Below are 19999 nucleotides of genomic sequence, written 5' to 3' on the forward strand. Positions count from 1 at the left end.
TAAGAAAAATACAAAAACTTCATCCTATGTTTATTGCAACCCTAGAATCATTAAATTTAATTCTCCATTAAAACTTCCTGTTGAACTTTAGGGGGGATGCAGGGTTTCTCTTCTGCAATTTGGACCGTGAATTTGAGAGCAATTGCACATGTCTGTTTTATATTGTTGTTTTGGTCGTGACCATCAATACTACGTTACTTTGCCATTATGCTCACTCGCCTGTAACAACTTGTATCTATCTGTTTTTGTTATGCTGGTTCACAACTAGATTCTTCTGATAGCCTGTACTACGTAGTTCTTCAGGGTGAAACCCAGAGTGTGAGTAATTCCTTTTCCCCTCTTAAATGTTAGATTTCTGGTTAGTCCATAGATTTCCCTTAACAATCAATGGAAAGAGAATCCACTATCAAAACAGGGAGAATGGTCCAAGGCTGTGCACCGTGACGTCACTGCCAGAAGGAGTGTCATGACTGAGGTGTTGCGATATTTGGACAAAAATGGCCGTTCACAGACTCAAACTCTAAATCACTGCAAACATATTGTTTTTAGGTATAGGTAATTTATTGATTATTCCTTGATGACCAGACTTCTCCTTAAATGTTTCCTTATTCATGATTCAGCAACAATGTGTGTTTTTTTTAACCACAAGAGGGGATGAAGTGAACAGAAAATCTTGAAAGAAACAAAATTTAGAAGAATTAGAAGGACCTCACAAACATCACAGAGAGAAATTGTTGCTTTCATTTTTACTGACAGCTGCCAATCCTCGTCGCATGTTTTAGATTCAGAATAAAATTATTATCATTATATTTTGTTAAATTATATAAGTCGTCATTTAAAATATTTGACTTATTTTGACATTAATGAAAAAAAATTGACTGTTACTGTATGTTAGCAGGCTCGGAATGGTAATCTGTGATACCGGGCCTTTGCCCGGTGGGCCGGTCCCAATTTCAACGTGCGAGGGCCGGCCCACCTTAAATCATACCAACCCCAACACTTACTCTCTGGCCGAAGCACCTACATGTGACAGTAAATAACTTTAGGAGCTTAAGAAGTAACACAATGTTAACTATCTAAATGATGCAAGCAGTATATACAGCTCTTCCTTGTCCTGCTCATCCTTGTGACGGTTGGCAGATGGTGTAATTTTCTATTTCTTCAAACTGTAAAATCTTATTTCTTCAAGCTGTAAAATTGTTGCAACAAACTAAATTATAATAAACTAAAATGCTTTCTTTAAACCAAACTACGATGTTCTTCTTATATTTATAAGTGGGCTGGTGTAGATGGAAAAACGCCAGGGCCGAAAATCGTTCCCAGTCCAAGCCTGTATGTTAGATTTAGAGGTGCAATGGTTTAAACATGTACCATAAAGTAGGATCATAACCACCAATACCAGATTGAAAGACTGTGAGTGTCAGTGAGTGTCTGAATAATTTGTATGTATAGAAAATAAAAAAAAACTAAAAGGTGGGAATATTGTTGTGATATATAGTACAACAGACAGGCAATATAAGAAGGCTTTGATACTGTGGGAAAGAATTGCATTTCTATTTGATAAAAAAAATAAGGAAAGATGAAAATGTGCCACAGATATCAGATTTAACAGCTATAAAAATGGAGACTAAACAGATTTAAGAAACTTATAATGATTAAATAAACTAGAACAACTTACCCCTTTCACTTATGCTCTCAATTTCAGCATCTTCACAGCTACTGTACTCAGGCGTAGTTCCACCGTCTTCCTCTGAACTGCTGACACTGGTTTGTCTCTTCCCTCCAGCCCCCAGCCCCCGTTTTGATTTGTGGGGCCGTGGTGGAGGAGGCCGCAATGATTCAGACTGGTCAGAGCTTAGCGAATCGTTTCGCAGCATGCTTTCAGCCTTGTCCCGTTTGGTCCGTTTCACCCCAGCACCCTGGCCAAGACCCGTTTCAGGTCCCAAAGTTGAAGGTACTCTGAGTTCAGGAGGTGCTTTCTGTGAAACAGCCTGTGCCCCGCCCACCGTCCTCTGTCCAAGTCGAGTAGCGTCCCCAACCTCTCGTGTCCCACTGCCTGTGCCACGACCCTGCCCAGGCAGCCCCCTGCCTCCTGATGAAAATGGCTCTGCCTGTCGAAGGGGACCTGCATTGTTGCCCACCTGCTGATAACCCCCATCCTCTGTCCTTCTTACACCAACACCACCCCCCAAAGGATCATGCTCCAGAGACCGTCCCTTCAACAGCCGGCCTTCCCTTCGCTCCCTCGACTCTCCTCGTAGGTCTCGATCCATGGAGACCTGGGTTTGCAGCCTAGGCTGGCCTGTCCGCCGCTCCCCCCGACCTGTTCCACCGCCTCCACGACCATTTCTCCTGAGGAGCAAGTAGAATTTATTATCAATCCAAAAACATACAGTCAAATACAGCCTTATATAGAGATGCTTACCTTGAATGCCACTTTAATATTGCAAAGCAGCATATTATTAGCAACCATCAGAAATGCCTAATACCTGTGTTACCTCTTAAAGCTTTAAAAGACTTTTAACTTGTTTGTTTAACCCCAAATAAATGAATATATCAAAGCACTCAGTGAACAGATGTAACATATATTTATTTAGCATAAAGTCTCAAATATTGTCCAACTGCTCAAAATGTCAGGACTCCTGTCTTTGTGTTTGTGTTTCTGTGTTTGTCCGCCTCCTCACACACCTGCTGATGGTTTCCTCGTTAACGGAGTGTTCTTAAGCTGCTAACTGACACTGCCTTGACACCAGAGTGTTTGCCAGTTTTGGGTACTCCAGCCAAGCTGAGTTTTGCTGAGTCAAACTGAGTTCTAGTCAACCCGAGTTTTAACTTTGTTTTTTTGTCTTTGCCTCTCAGCAGGACGTCATCCTGCAAACTGGATTTTTTAGACCTTTTCTCCCTGGAAGGATCAACTGAGCTACAAACTGAGCTGGGGTTCATACAGGAGGTTTGGATCCACTTTTCCCAAGAGATCGTTTGAGCTTCGCACTGAGAAAGGGATTTATCTCCACTACGACCCGTTCAAGTACCGCAGGAAATCTGAGTGGCAGTCAGTTTCTCCGTTCACCTATAACAACCACATTCTGGGTAAACCCTGTTCCGCCCTCCACCGAATCAGACAATCACTGGATCTACAGCATACAGACTGGAGTCAAGGATTCAACAACTTCTCTGGAAACGTGAGTCAGCAACCAAATCCTTTTCTCCAAGTTCACATGTCAAATTTCCCACTGAGCCTGAACTAACCGCTGTGTCTTCCCCCTCACTTTTCAGTTCTGGTTGAGCAGTGTTCAGAGCAACAATTCTCTCTGAATTATCTCTTCAATAAAACCTGTTAAACCTTTTCCCTTGTCTCCCTGTTTGGTCTTCTGCATTTGGGTCTGAACCTTAGAAAAATCATGACACAAAAAAGGAAACCCTTTATTTGTGGGATGCACAGTACACTCTTCACAGCATATCTGGGAAAATTTATTTCACTTTATGAGCATAATCTCAGTAAAACCTTTTTTGAATAATCTAGCTTTTAAGTAACTGAGTAACTAAAAAAATACCCGACAGACTGGAGAAATATTTTTCCTCTAGATCCAGACCTTCTACAGTCTAATTTTCCTTAGATGTGAAGTTTGAAAAGCTCTTTTTACAGACATCTGAAGGGTTTTATGTTCTGAAAGATGCAAGAATGTCCGGATGGCAGATTCACATTATGCGTTTTGTAAACAACGGAAACAATCGTATAAAAACAAAGCGGTCGCTAAAACAACTTCATCAGATCCAGTTTCAGAACCTGAAATATGTGATTTCTATCTGAGTGGCATACATGTATTTCGTGTTTTTGTCCCTCCATCTTACCTGTCCCGTGGTGGCTCACTTAGCGACCGAGCATCTGTACCAGGGGTGGTCCCCAGTACACCTGCTTGGTCTTGGATAGTCCCAGTGGAGCCTGCGGGTGCTTGGGAGTGAGATCTCAGCTTATCTCCGGACACTTGGCACACAGACGGCTCACTGACAGCAGAACCGAGAGTAGAGGCCTTCCCGGGAGGACCAGTGAACCACTCTCCTGGCTTGGTGAGGATCTCCTGCTGCTTTCTGCAGTTATTGCACACCCATATCACCTAGAGAACACAGAATGCCTCAGTCAGCCATCATGCAACCAGAACATATATGATAATGAAATAAAACACATCCCCTTACAGATAGCTTGGGATGAAAAGGTGTTATGGAAATATGTTTCACTGCAACAACTGAAAGCAAAATGACAGTTTGCCACAATCTCATTTGAAGCCAAGCGCCCACTGCTGTCAAACAGGAAATGGAACAGTGTTCTTCCTAAAGAGCTGCACTTGTGCAGTAAGCCATTTAGGGGAAAAATAAAGGCTTTTATGGAAGCTTTTTAAGATAAAGGATGGCAAACATACCAGGGAGCAGCTTGATTCTCCCACTGTGGGCTGCCTTTGGCCACCAAATGAAGAACAGAGAGCCAACTGTTAAATTAAAGGACACTAGGATTACTGTCAAAATAACATCTCCAGTTCTCCTTCTAATTCTGTTATCGCACATATGTACACCAACTGTACACTGGCTGCAGACTGCAGAGGAGAGTCCAAATTCACTTTTATCTTGTGATGAAACATTTGGTGGATATTCAAACTATTACTGCTCTATTTTCAGGCATGGTTAAAAAAAAATAAAATAAGAACATTGTTTTTCAGTTCAAGGGCTCCACATTCACTAAACCCAATTGTTCATCACAACAAGATAAGGCCAAAATGGAAGAGCTGCACGTGAAAAACTTAACAACGGCATGCAGAGAAGCTTTAGCAGCAATATGTCTCAGAAATCATTTACTGTTGGAGAATGTTAGATTGTAAAGTTGTTTCTGGACAACTTCAGACATTCTGTTGTAAAAATGTGTCTGGGTTCTGTAAATAACTAAGTTTAGACCAACCATCCACTGTTGGACAAGAGGACACACAATTGGCTCTAGAATACTTTAACAGAAGGAGGATTTAATAGTCAGTTCAATCAATGCAAGGTAGCCAGGTTCTGTGACTAGCAAAGAGGCCAAAATCATCACCTTTCCACCAACATGGTCTACAATTGGTTTAAGGTTTCATCTTTCGTTCTTTAGCAAACTGGGTACTTTGCCTTGCAAACAGTTCTTAATGTGTTTTAAGCTATCCAGTCTTTCGGAGTTCATTCACATGCAGTTTTGCAAACCTAAGTGTTATTTTATTTAATTTTTTTAGCCAAAGGAAAGTTACAAGCATGTCTGGCAAGATTCCAAGTAAAGGCTGGGGCCCATGTAAATACCCAGGTAATACTGGCTTGTTGGGAAAAAAACAGAACTTTTGTTCTGCAAAGCCAGAATTTATTTTTTATATCTTTCCTTTACAAGATGCATCCTAAACATATTAAGATAAAGTTTAGATAACACTAACAAATACTATCTTAGCAGCAAATGGTTTTTAATAGTATTTTAGAAAATAATTTTGTTTTAATGAGTTTTCTCAAAGTTATCCAAATGAAATCAGGTGTGTTCTTCTACACTTTTAGGTAGATATGATCTTGTAAAGAAGGTTTTTTTTTATTATCAGGTCTTAAAACCATATAATAAATGTATACGTAAATGCATGACTTACACTATGATTTTTATTTATTTTATTGTTTTTAGGGAAGGATAGTGCATTTCCAGATTAGCCATGTAACCCCTTGCCTATATCCCCAACAATGTCAAAGAATATCACATTGGAGAATCTGGCCACACTCTAAAATAGTCAAAGTGAGTGTGAAAAGGCAGCCCTCCCTTTTCACAAATGCCACAGAACAGCACGCTACAATGTAGCTGGCTAACGTCACACACACCTGCACACACCTCCATACACAAGCGCGCACACACGAATCTGAGACTTTCACTCGCGGAGCCGGCAACCGCATATGAGAGCTCTTTGTCACGCCAACACTCCAAAAACTTTCAGTACTTACCTGAGTGACCAGCCATCGCAGCGTTCGGTGAGGTACCCGCCGATATCGCTCCATAATCCCATACCGCTCCAGTTTCCACACATTGCACACACAAACACAAACGCGCACACACACTTCCTGGTCCGACAACTTCTCCTCCCCTGGGAAACACGAACTTCTTCTTCTTCTTCTTATGAGATTTTATGGCGGTTGGCAAACTTGTGAAATGTGCATTACCGCCACCAACTGATATGGAGTAAAGCAAGGAAACAGGAAACGATTCACCCCCCCCAAAAAAAAAAAAAAAAAAAAAAAAAAAAAAAAATACAATAAAATAACCTGTGTAACTTAAACCCACATAATACTAAATTATACTAAATTACATTTGCCCGTATAATTTTAATTTACTCTAGGTCATCGTACCTCTGCCAGTTTCTGATGGTCCCATTGGTCTTTCCATCATGCTTCCAACCATCTCCCAGTTCATATCTTTAACATCCAGATATTTTTCTGCAGCCTTCACTATTATTTTGATTTTTTCTGTTTTTTTTGTCGTCTGAGCAGTACAATTAATCACTTCCACCATGAAAAGAACAAAATTTGTCTTTTTAACAATTAGTGAGTCTTCATCAATTTTTGGAGATTTCTCTAGAGGTTTGAAATTTGCCGTGTGTTGAACTGAAGGTTTGGGTTTTTCTGACTGAGATGGGATCCTTTTTGCAGCTTCAGCATAAGTTATTCCAAGCTCAAATTTCATTTTTTTTATTTCTTCAGACCTTTTGCTTGCTTCACAGCCGCGATAAGCAGCAGTATGTTCTCCACCACAATTACAGCATTTTATTTTAGCTTCTTTTCCACATTTACCATATTCATGTTCTCCTGCACACCTTCCACACCTCTGTTTCCCTTTACAAACTGCTGCAATGTGTCCGAATTTTTGACATTTGAAACATCTCAATGGTGGTGGATTGTAGATTTTGACATTGTAACTGATGTAACCGATGAATACTTTGCTTGGTAATTGCTCTTCCTCGAATTTAATTAGTACAGATAAACTGTCAGATCTTTCTCCGTTTCTTGTTGTTTTTAACCGTTTTACTTCTTTTACTTTTGCACCGCTTATGTTTTCCAGAATCTCTTTTTCAGAAATTTTCAGAGGAACTCCTCCAATGACTCCCCTGCTGATCTTTTTGTTCTCCATTAGGCTGCACTGAACTCTTATCCCGTCAATTTTGTTAATACGTATTGCTTTGCCTTGCTGGGCGCTGTCTCTGCAGTTAATTAGCAGGTCTCCACTGTACAGAATTCTGGCACCTCTGACTTCTCCAACAAGTTTATTGATGGTTTTTGTTAAGTGAACCGGATTCCAGTTTGTAAAAGAGTCTGCCTGATTAACGACTTTGAATATGACTTTGAATTCATTTTGTTGTGCTGTGGAATGTATGGATTGATCATCACTGGATTGTTCTGAACTAGATTCCCCTTTAACTGATCTCTGTTTTTTCCGCTTTTTCTCATTTTTTGATGCTGCTATCTTCCAACCTTCATTGTCACTATTTCCCTCTTCCATCCCACAAGAATCGCTTCCTGTTTCCTCACTACTCACGGCCCAGGACATTTCTCCACAAGCAGAGCAGCTTCAAAACACGCGCCATGCACCAAACGACCAACGTTCCTCCCACGTCCTTCCACCCGACCTCGAAACACGAACTGTGGGTAGGGGAATAATTTATGTCTCATTCAGCCAATCAGAGGCTTTGATTACCTGACGGGGTGAAACTGAGTGTTTGATGCATTTAAAATGCTATTTTTAGGTGTAATGTTGATGTAATGAGAAATGTGTTTTATTGAATGTATGCATACAGTAATGTGGTTAATGTAGATTGCTTAGGCATGTAATTTAACAGTGAAAATGAAGTAGTGCATTGTTTCAGCTGTACCTTTTTTTTCTTGCATAGTGGTCTCATCCAATCAGTCAGTGATTTAGTCCAGTAGGCATGCAATTTGCCAATTATGTCTGTTTGTATAAAAAACCTACTTTTTCCTCAGTTTGTGGGTTGGATGCTAGGAGAAAGGTTGGTGCCTGAGACTGTCGTGTTCAAAAGAGGTATTGCTCTCTGTGCTTAGATTTATTATTAGTTATTATTTTGAACAACCATCGTGTTGATTTTGTTTATGTTTTGGAAAGTCTTTTTGTTACTGCACTTTTTGGTTAGAGCACTGTAAATAAATATACACCACGTCATTTGCACTGGACCTCCTTGTTGAGTGCTTTCATTCCATTTGGGTGGCCATCCTGCAGTGAAACCTGAGCCAGAGGGCTCACCAGTTTCACATTTGGTGTCAGAAGTGGGATCGTGGCGCCGACACGAAAGTCAACAAGAAAGAAGTGCAAGCAGAGTGAGATGGCTTACAGGAAGTTGAAGAAGACCAACCCCCTGGGTCCAGGTGAGGAAGAGGTCGAAGGAGCCATAGGAGGAGAGCAACAGACACAACCTGATGACGACGACAGGCCGCAAGAAGCACTCAACCTTTCAGACCTGTACAGCCTACTGCAACGGTCCATGCGGACGCAGGAGAAAGAGAGGGAGAAACAAGAGCAGCGGTGGCGCAACATTCAAGTTCAACTGGGTAACGTCCGTGATGAGCTGGAGGACCATCGCAGGAGTTCCAGGGGAGGGCAGCAGCAGCAGCAGCAGCCAGATGGAGCAAAGCCAGCAACCCTCCCAGCGGCAGCGACCCTCCCAGCAGCAGCGGCGCATCCAGCGGCAGCGACCCTCCCAGCAGCAGCGGCGCATCCAGCGGCAGCGACCCTCCCAGCAGCAGCGGCGCATCCAGCGGCAGCGACCCTCCCAGCAGCGGCGGCACATCCAGCGGCAGCAGCCCTCATGACAGTAGCAGCAGCACCGGCACATCCAGTGGCAGCAACCCTCCAAGCAGCACCGGCAGCAGGGTATCCAGCACCACCACCAGCCCCATGGATGCCAGCGGCAGGCCCATCGATCCTGTTTCCTGATCCAGCAGCACCAGCGCCAGCAACATGGACCAGAGCAGCAGTGCCGAAGCTAGAGGACAGCGATGATGTGGAGCAATACATGACCACCTTTGAACGCCTAGCCACAGCCTACAGGTGGCCCTTAGCCCAGTGGGCTACATTCCTTGTACCGTACCTGTCTGGCAAAGCTCGGGCTGCATACGTCGCCATGGATCCTTATGAAGCCGTGGACTACTTCAAGGTGAAGAATGCCATCTTAGCCAAATATGAGATAAACGCCGAAAGCTACCGAACACGGTTCAGGGAGCCGAACATTCAATCTGGTGAGACGCCGAAAGAATTCTACAACCGGCTGAAGGACTTGTACCAAAAATGGATTCGCCCAGCGGAGCACACTGTGGAAGAAATCGGTGAAGTGCTCATTCTGGAACAATTCTTGCGCTCACTCTCCCCGGAGGTAAGAGTGTGGGTCAAAGAGCACAACCCCAGCACAGGCCTGAAGGCTGCAGAGCTCGTGGATGGTTACCTGTCAGCCCGCCGCGGACCGAAGGACTTCAGATTCCAAGGCCCCAACAGAGCACCTCAACCGCCGAAGGGTAAGTCTGTGGGATATGGGAGTGGAGTTGGTCCTGGTCCGGGGAGTGGTACACAGAGTAGGGGCCCAAGCACTAGACATTACATGCCTCAACACCCCTCTCAGCCTAGACCTACTGACACATCCACAACACACAATACACCTGCTAACACACAGGCTGTATGTCATTATTGTGGTAAGCCAGGTCACTGGGCTAGAGTTTGTCCTCTGAAGAAGGTTAGGGGTGCTACTTGCAGTATGGTTTCTGTGCCTAGACCTATGACTGATGCTGTGTATGCTGACAGTGTGCCAGTAATGGGTGTGATTGTGAATGATAAACCGGCAAGGGCTCTCCTGGACACAGGCAGCACCCACACTTTGGTGCAACCTCACCTGGTTCAGCAGCCTGAAGCTTTGACTGGCGAGAAACTGCGAGTAGTGTGTGTGAATGGTGATGTCCATGAATACCCCATAGCACTTGTGTCTGTTAAAGTGCAAGATCAGATGTTCAGGTTAGAAGCCGGGGTTGTTAAAGGCTTGAATTATCCTGTGGTCTTAGGTCAGGATGTGGGGATTCTGCCAGACCTGGTGCAGGCTTCTCTCCCAATGAGTTGCGTTGCAACCAGGGCACAGGCTAAAAAGGCGCAGGAGTTGTTACGTGAAATGCCATACAGTGGAGAAGATTTTGGTTCCCCTGTAAAAATGAGAGACAGGAAGACACGCCGACAGCGTAGGCATGACAAACTAGTTGGCACAGTCAAAGTCATGTCTGGTGAAGAGCTAGCGGCAGTTCCTGATGCAGGGAAGGAGATGTGGCAAGTTCCTGATGATCTGAAAGAATTGCAAAACCAAGATGTTTCACTGAAGGAGCTGTTTGACCAAGTTGTTGAAGTGGATGGTGTGGGCACAGGCCAGGAAAAGACATTGCTGGGTGAATTTTACTTTGTGCGTGATGGCTTGCTGTATCATCAGCCTGAAGGTGGCAGTGCAGAGCAGCTAGTAATACCGACCTGTCTAAGACAGAAGATTTTGTGTTTGGGTCATGACATTCCTTGGTCGGCACATTTGGGAAGTGTGAAAACTTTGCAGAGGATTTCAGACAGATTCTTCTGGCCCAGGTTGTATACTGATGTGCAAAAACACTGCAAAACATGCCCCACATGCCAGCTTTACAGCAAACACAAAGTCAGGCCATATCCACTTCAGCCGTTGCCAGTGATAGATGTCCCATTCACCCGAATAGGTATGGACATTGTAGGACCTTTAGAGCGCACACAATCAGGCCACCAGTACATTTTGGTAATCTGTGATTACGCCACACGTTATCCTGAAGTGTTTCCCTTACGCAAGGTTACGGCTAGAGCCATTGCCCCTGCACTATTACAGTTATTCTCAAGGGTGGGAATTCCCCGGGAAATACTGACGGATCAGGGAACAGCTTTCCTTTCAAACACCTTAAAGCAGGTTTATGGGTTGTTGGGTATTAGTGCGATCAGGACCACTCCCTACCATCCCCAGACAGATGGACTTGTTGAGAGGTACAATCAGACACTGAAAGGTATGCTGAGGAAATTTGTGTCTGCCAACGGCAAAGATTGGGACCGCTGGCTGCCGTACCTGATGTTTGCCTACCGTGAGGTACCTCAAGCATCCACGGGGTTCTCGCCGTTCGAACTCCTGTACGGCAGACATGTGCGCGGACCCCTTGACCTGCTGAAGGATGCCTGGGAGTCGCCCAAGGCCACCACCTCCAACGTGATCTCCTACGTCATTGCCATGAGGGACAGGATGGAGGAGATGGCCAGCCTCGTTCGAGACAACCTCCAGAGTGCCCAGGTGACCCAGACCACCTGGTACGACCGGAGTGCACGACAGAGAACCTTCCAGCCTGGCCAGAAAGTCCTCCTTCTCCTGCCCACTGAAGAGAATAAGTTGCTGGCGAGGTGGCAGGGTCCTTACAGCATCAGCAGACAGTTGGGGCCTACCACCTATGAGCTGGAGATGCCAGAGAGGAGGAAGAAGCGGCAAGCGTTCCACGTCAACCTCCTGAAAGAGTGGAATGAAAGGGAGGCACCACCTAGTCCACAGCTGTTGGTGCAGGCCGTGAAGGAAGAGGAGGACACCCCTGAGCAATTCTTCCCGACCGAACAGCCAGCTGGGACATTGGACTTGTCCCATCTAACCCGTCAGCAGCAGCAAGAGATACAGGCCATTGTTCCTGAAGGCCTGCTCAGTGACCAGCCGGGGTACACACCGGTGGCAGAGCACCCCATCCGTCTGAAAGACTCTACACCCGCCAGACAACGGATGTACAGAGTTCCAGAGCGCCTGTTACCTGCTCTCCGGGAGGAGCTTCAGGTCATGCAGAGACTGGGGGTGATTGAGCGTTCGGAGAGTGCCTGGAGCAGCCCAGTGGTCCTTGTGCCGAAGAAGGACGGCACAATGCGCTTCTGCATTGACTTCCGCCAGGTGAACGCTCAGTCACACTTCGACGCCTACCCCATGCCCCGACTTGAAGACCTCATCGAGCGTCTGGGAGGCGCCCAGTACATTACCACGCTGGACCTTAGCAAGGGGTACTGGCAGGTGCCCCTGGCAAAAGAAGCAAGACCCTACACCGCCTTCAGGACACCCCAGGGCCTCTTTCAATTCACGGTGATGCCCTTCGGCCTGCAGGGGGCGCCTGCAACATTCCAGCGCCTGATGGACCGGGTGCTGGACGGCACCGGCGCCTTCGCGGGTGCTTATCTTGATGACATCATCATCTACAGCAGCAGTTGGGCGGAGCATGTGCAGCACCTGGCCGAGGTGTTGCACCGCATTCACCAAGCGGGGTTGACCATCCAGCCCAACAAGTGTGCCTTTGTTCAGCAAGAGGTGCGCTACCTGGGGCACATTGTTGGACGCGGAGTCATCAAGCCTCAACAAGACAAGCTCCAGGCAATCCGGGACTGCCCGCGGCCAGAGACCAAGAAGGGGGTCCGCTCTTTCTTGGGGCTCGCAGGGTGGTACCGGAGGTTCGTCCCCAACTTTGCCACCAGAGCAGCCCCTCTCACCAATCTCACCAGGAAGTCTGGCTCAGTCCGAGTCAGGTGGGAGGACCAGCATGAAACGGCCTTCAACGACCTGAAGGAGGCCCTCTGCAGCGGGCCAGTACTGCAGAGTCCAGACTTCAAGCAGCCGATGACCGTCCAGACTGACGCCTCCGGTGTTGGTCTGGGGGCCGTGCTCCTTCAAGGTGAAGGAGATCAGCAGCGACCTGTGGCTTACATAAGCCGCAAACTTTTTCCAAGAGAGACAAGGTACTCTGCTGTTGAATTGGAGTGCCTTGCTGTGAAATGGGCCCTGGACTCCTTTCGTTACTATCTCTTGGGTCGACAGTTTGTTTTAGAGACTGACCACCGGGCCTTGAAGTGGCTCGGGCAGATGAAAGACACAAATACCCGCATCACCCGTTGGTTTTTGGCCTTGCAGCCATACAGTTTCCAGGTCCGCTATCGGGCGGGCACGCAGAATGCAGTGGCGGATTATCTGTCTCGCCACCCAAGTGGCGAGCCTCCAGAGGAAGGGGGAAATGTGAAAAGGCAGCCCTCCCTTTTCACAAATGCCACAGAACAGCACGCTACAATGTAGCTGGCTAACGTCACACACACCTGCACACACCTCCATACACAAGCGCGCACACACGAATCTGAGACTTTCACTCGCGGAGCCGGCAACCGCATATGAGAGCTCTTTGTCACGCCAACACTCCAAAAACTTTCAGTACTTACCTGAGTGACCAGCCATCGCAGCGTTCGGTGAGGTACCCGCCGATATCGCTCCATAATCCCATACCGCTCCAGTTTCCACACATTGCACACACAAACACAAACGCGCACACACACTTCCTGGTCCGACAACTTCTCCTCCCCTGGGAAACACGAACTGTGGGTAGGGGAATAATTTATGTCTCATTCAGCCAATCAGAGGCTTTGATTACCTGACGGGGTGAAACTGAGTGTTTGATGCATTTAAAATGCTATTTTTAGGTGTAATGTTGATGTAATGAGAAATGTGTTTTATTGAATGTATGCATACAGTAATGTGGTTAATGTAGATTGCTTAGGCATGTAATTTAACAGTGAAAATGAAGTAGTGCATTGTTTCAGCTGTACCTTTTTTTTCTTGCATAGTGGTCTCATCCAATCAGTCAGTGATTTAGTCCAGTAGGCATGCAATTTGCCAATTATGTCTGTTTGTATAAAAAACCTACTTTTTCCTCAGTTTGTGGGTTGGATGCTAGGAGAAAGGTTGGTGCCTGAGACTGTCGTGTTCAAAAGAGGTATTGCTCTCTGTGCTTAGATTTATTATTAGTTATTATTTTGAACAACCATCGTGTTGATTTTGTTTATGTTTTGGAAAGTCTTTTTGTTACTGCACTTTTTGGTTAGAGCACTGTAAATAAATATACACCACGTCATTTGCACTGGACCTCCTTGTTGAGTGCTTTCATTCCATTTGGGTGGCCATCCTGCAGTGAAACCTGAGCCAGAGGGCTCACCAGTTTCACAGTGAGCCTCAGTGATCTGGTGAACATTGAGAGTCAGATTGGGGAAGTTGGGATAGCCTGAGGAAGTGAGAAAGACACAATGAGAGGATGGAGAAGCTGAGCCAGAGGACAGTAGAGTCAGTCCCACTACTGCAGCCACCAGGGTTCCCATTACACCTGAACACTCCCCGATGACTCTTTAAAGAGAGCTAAAATAAAATACTCTACCATCAGTCACCCCCATCTCCTCCTCTTACAATCTCTCCTCTTTCTGCACCTTTTCTAACCCCTTCTTTCCCCTTCCATTTCTCCCTCCTCCAAATTGCTTTTGATTAAAGCTACAAAAGCCGAGGAGAAAACAGCTTTACACCAACGCAGCTATATTTATCCTGCCAAACACCCCAGCACCACCAGGGAGAGAGAGTGAAAACATGTGCATACACACACACAGTCAACAAAGAAAGCAAAACACCACCTCATGTGGGACGTTATGGCTTCGGTAAAAGCATCTACCAATCTGTGATTTTTCTGCAGCCGGACAAACAAGGTGGACAGCAGCCAGAGCAGAGCCAGTCTACAGATACTGAAGGAACTAACCAGAGCTTCTTCACTTCTGCTTTGATTTTATAAGAGAGCATAAGAACATATTTTTAATAAATCCTAAAAATCTGGAACATCAGCCACATTTTGCTGTGTAATCTTTTTGTTTTAAAGCTTAAATAGCTACTTCTGAGAATAAAGTGCAAATATCCTTTTTTAAGTTATCAACTGTTTATTGCAGTAAATCTCCTTTGGAAAAAAAGAAAATTCATGCCTCCAATTTAGATGTTTTTATTTTTTTCAACGAAATCTCAACTTCAATTTCAACTTCAATATAGTCCTTGGTAGCAGAATTATTGGTACCCCTCCCCCAGTCCTTTTATTGTACATGCAACAGATTAATCATGGTTTTAAAACCACTCAACATAAGACCAATTTATTTTTCACTCCTCAAAATGGAAAAGATGTTATGAAGTGTTGGTCTGATCTAAGTTTAAAGACAATAGCATGCTATGAACCAGTTTCTAGATGATCTTAACAGACCTAATAAAAGGTCAAAGATCACCATCTGCTTTTTTCTCCAACCTTGTGGAATATTATAGACGAAGGCATTAACGTTTATGTAAATGTAACCCACACTCCAAGTGCAAACCTGAAACCCAAACTAGCTTTAATTTATGTAACATGATTATGTTTCAGGGTTCCTGAGCCTTTAACCAGATACGTTCATTTATTTGTTATATGTGCCAAAAATATTGAGGTTATTAATTAATCAATATGGAAAGCTGGTAGTTCTCACAGGAGGATCAGGATGATTGGAAGGGTTCATTGGACTGAATGAAGTTTGGCTTTTCCTTAATTTTCTAAAAAAAAAAACAGGAAGTCAGTCGTCAGTTTATCCTTCACATTAGTTAACTGAGTTCATTATATTTATATATAATTTTAATCCTGTTTATTACAATTAGTTGAAACAAGGGTCAGCCTCCACATGAGTCTACAGAAAGACATTTGGGTTTTGTCATACAAATCTCTGCATCACAGCTTAAAATCTAGAATTGTATTATTCCTCAGACTTCCTTAGTAATTTCTAAGAACAAAAGAATCCACCTGAAGATCGCTTGACACTGATTCTTAAATCTGAAGCATAAACAGAATTATCAGCTGAAGACAAACAAAAAAATAATAAATTGAAAAAAGGGTTAAGACTCCAAAAATCATGTCTCCTAATCCAATATGGCGTCAAAATTGTTTAAGCTTAGCAAAAGCTGCAATATATCATCCCTTAGAAATTTAAAAACTTGTATAGTTGAAAATCTGTCCTCTTTAGTTTTAGCATCCAATGCTATATGTAATTATTACCTAAAACACATCCTGTTGTGATATCAAGATAAGTTAGCATGGATACAGACAGTGTAGCAGTACAGAATGAACTCCAAAACCTGTAGGATGGCAACCCTTGAGTACCAACTTTGGGCATGCCTGATTAAAATTTTTGCTTGCATATACCTTTATATAACAAAGATACTATTTAGTTTAGGTAGTTTACATGAAGGACATTCTCGTTATTTAGGTTTATTTAGGTTTTTGTAAAAAAAAAAAAAAATGCAACAGATTAAGGTAGAAGGTTTGCTTACTTTAATAAAGGTATAGATTTCCCTATTAAACAGAAGAGACCAGATTTAACATTGTAGGAATACTAAATTAGACTTGCATTTAACTGATATTATTTTATAAACAGTCCTTTTATAAATGTTTTAATGTGTATTATTCTGTGTGATGTCTATCATATTGTGGATGTCTACAAGTGTGAAATGTATGTTGTTAAAAGCTTGAACAATGGAATTCCCATTGTGGATGAATAATGTTTTGCTCCATTGTATCGGGAGAAAATTAAGTAGAAGGAAAAAGTGTAGTATTAAATGTTTCTAAAGCAACAACAAAAGACACAGACTTGACAGGGTTGGAAAGATAATCCCGTTGAAGTAGTAGGGGAGATTAATAGAGTCAGAGATTTAAATGCCACCTCAAAGCTGCATTCAATGAGTCTTAAAACAACTACTGCATGAATTGTGTTTAGCCATTCCTGAAGCAGGTACCATAACAGAATGATTACCTCTGTCTTCAGGATTAGGCTCCTGCCCACAAACTCATGGTATTATTAACTAGAATCCCACATTGAAGGAAAATGCACATCTTTAGGGGCAATTTTTTTCAAACCTCCATAATTACTTAGTTAAAATAATATGAATTTTAGTATTGACATAAATAAGCTTGATCAGATTTTTTCCTACATTTATGCAGCCCTAAATCTGACAGTTACCAACTCAATCAAAGGAGCAATATTTATCAGACTGATGGATGGACAAGAAAAAAAGGAACAGTTGATATTAAAAGCAGAGTAGAAACAGTGAGTAACTGATACAGCTTTTAATTAATTCAGATTTTTTTTAAAGTGGTGCTGTGATTCAAATTTCGCTGAAGTAGAAAGTGTGAGCAAAACACAACCTTTAAAAGGTGGGATGTAAATTAAGGAACACTGAGGCAGAAGGTGCTAAAAAACTAAAGTGAACAACAAGGTGCCAGGTACATGATCCATGCAGTTAATGCAAATAAAATTATTATTATGGTTTTTGAATGCAAGAAATTTACAAAGAGTCTTACTGAATGTTGTACTTTACTTGAAAATCTTTTTTTCTGATCCAAGGGAAATCTGTATGCTCATGATGAGCATATAACTCAAAGAAAAGCTAATATAGTTTACCCTTATTGAAAGGATTGTGATGTGGCTGAACAAACGGCAGTCTAGTGGGGATTTGGACTTGTGAGATAATCACACTGCGATAATGAAACAGAGCAGCCTGACAGACGGCACGCTCAAGCACATTAAGGAACAGGCTTACGTTCAAACATATACGTCACATAAAAAAAAAAAAAACATCCATGCTGTCAAATATAAGCACAAGGGCAATGATGCATACATGTACATACATCTGTAAAGCAGGAGCAATGCATCACATGACGATGTAGTGGGCCAACTAGCCACAAAATGAGTTTATGAGTGAAGGAGTGAACAGTGAGCAAGAGAGAATAGCTTCTCCACAGATGAAAACTAGGACAACAAACCCCTGTGTATGTGTGTGTGCTTGCTTCCTGCTGCTTCTGCATGCATTTGTGCATGTCCATCTGCGTAAACGTATCAGTCTAGGAGCATGACTATGCACTTGAATCCCATTGCTTGTGAGATAAAAATGAATAATCCAGGAGTCGCACAAGGTCTGTTTGGTTACCATGGAAAATTAGATCATTTGAACCCATTGAAATTAGAATTTGGTTTTCTTTTTATCCATTATGAACATCCTAACATCAGTAATGGTTTTTCAAGTTTTTTTGCAAAAGAAAGCAGATCTGCAGTCATTGTAACAGAGATCTTAAAAAAAAAACAGGTAACGCATTTAAATACTAAAATGGTGGAAACTATATTTAAAGAAAAGAAAACAGAGCAAATAACTGGGTGAGTCCAGTGTAAGCTAAAGAGTTTTTTTGTGAAGTTTGCTGAGGATATTTTTCCATTTGTTACGAAGGAAGTGCGACGTAAAGCAACATCGTAAAAGTGAGTCGAGAATTAAACGCACTGCAGTAAAACCCTCGCCTGTTTCTTATTGTTCCCAAAAGCATCCCTAGTTGTCCCACTTTTGTTTTAATAGATCTGGTCACCCTATATACAGTGAATAACAGAATAAGAAAAAAAATTTTTTTTCTTTTTTACACATTTTAAAAAATATATTTCATAAACATTGAGAGTTTGTCTCCTTACATTACCAAGTGAAGATAAGCCAAACAAAAACGGTGTCACAATTTGGTTATAAATTATGCTTTTGCCTTAGATAAAAATGTGTAGATGATGATGAGTTTTATAGTTGGTTATTCCCTTTTATTATTTCTGTTTTAATTTGATCCTTTAACAGTATAAAGTATGTAAGTATAAATAAATAAGCATTTGATTTTTTTTAACCAACCTGCATCTGGTGAAACATGTTGCTTCACAGCAGAATGATACATTTATAATAACTGCTAAAGCTAAATAATCTACTTATTTTGCCTTTATCATTACTATCAATACCATCATGCACACTCTTTTTAGATATCATAAGAAAACCAAAGAAAAAATGTTTTAGTAAAAATATTAGAATAACAGAAACCTATAAAAATGGATGGTCAGATAGCAGGTACAGGAAATCGTAAGTCAGTATTGCCTTATAAGAAAACAGTATCATTTTAATATGCATTGGAGTAGATGGTGACAGAACGTGAGTGTGAAGAGGATCACTGGGAGCTCATGTGAAATTGCATCCAAACCTTCAGCTGTGCTTCCTTTACCTCCCTTTCAATAGTAAATAGTTCAAACCCATAAAATTAGGTTAACAACTCAACACAATCTTAGAGAAATGTTATATACAAGGGAAAGTAGAAGTATTCTGACCAGTAAGGGATTTCGTATAAAATCATCCTTAATATGGTGATGCAGAGGGAAAAAATGCTTGGAAGAGAAATTGAAACAGTTTTGTAAGGAGGTAACTATGGGACAGATTTATCACCCTTTAACATCACTTTAAAATGTTAATAATTTCAGAAGAAATCAGCAAATTTTATGATATATGATATATTATGATACATACATTAATTAAAAAGATACACAAAAAAACCTTTATGGTTCTCTTTCAGCCACTACATACAGCAAAAAGCAACATAAAGCAACAATCCATCCGCCTGCCTTACATGTAGCCTGTAGGTGGTTGCTTCCAAAACTAAGAAAGGACTTTTTAATGTGAGCCCTTTCCCAATCAACTGATTGGCTAGCTTAAGTTTTTAGGCCTATTTCAGATTTTCAAACTACGTTTTGTAACAAATTTCTACAGGTTTAGATATATTACTTTTCTGCACTTACCTTGCATTTAGCATTGTTGTTGCAATGCAATGTGGGATTATTTTCTCGCCTGTACACAGATGCATTATGTTCTGATATGTTCTGATGTGAGTAAGATCACATCATGGTACTCTGAGCATTTTTACCCTAGATGCTTACTTAGGATTAGAACAGTAATTTGACTGCAATTGATAAAGTTTCACAAATACAGACAAGTACGCATATTGAGAAACAATAAGTTCCTTTTGGAAGCATTTCTATCATTGACGTATTGAAAAGTCCATGTCAACCAGGTTTAAAAAAGTTGGTCATTAAAGGAATTTTTTATAAGAGCAAAAACTCCCCTTTAAGATATGCATGTTGCTTCCAATGCATTAGTAAGTGTGTGTTTGGATCAGCATTGTAAAGTTAATTGTTTATACTTTAGTTTTCTTTCGTAGTATTTTCACATCTACTAACCCACTAAAAGAA

General features: G+C 42.4%; 1 protein-coding gene across 5 annotated transcripts in view; it reads right to left on the reverse strand.

The window, feature by feature from the left end:
- Positions 1 to 19999, reverse strand: part of LOC119789676 (regulating synaptic membrane exocytosis protein 1-like) — a 123519-nt gene that overhangs the window by 48679 nt on the left and 54841 nt on the right. For 4 of the 5 annotated variants that reach the window (XM_038294686.1, XM_038294683.1, XM_038294687.1 and 1 more), the window contains exons 5-7: positions 4419 to 4484; positions 3853 to 4115; positions 1679 to 2352 (exon numbers count right to left, since the gene is read on the reverse strand). In XM_038294686.1, the coding sequence (XP_038150614.1) occupies positions 1679 to 2352; positions 3853 to 4115; positions 4419 to 4484 (1003 nt within the window). The remainder of the gene's footprint in view (positions 1 to 1678; positions 2353 to 3852; positions 4116 to 4418; positions 4485 to 19999) is intronic. The other variant, XM_038294685.1, reaches the window with a different exon arrangement.

This window comes from Cyprinodon tularosa, unplaced genomic scaffold (assembly GCF_016077235.1).
Source record: "Cyprinodon tularosa strain WSP-4 unplaced genomic scaffold, ASM1607723v1 ctg343, whole genome shotgun sequence".
Classification (NCBI taxonomy): domain Eukaryota; kingdom Metazoa; phylum Chordata; class Actinopteri; order Cyprinodontiformes; family Cyprinodontidae; genus Cyprinodon; species Cyprinodon tularosa.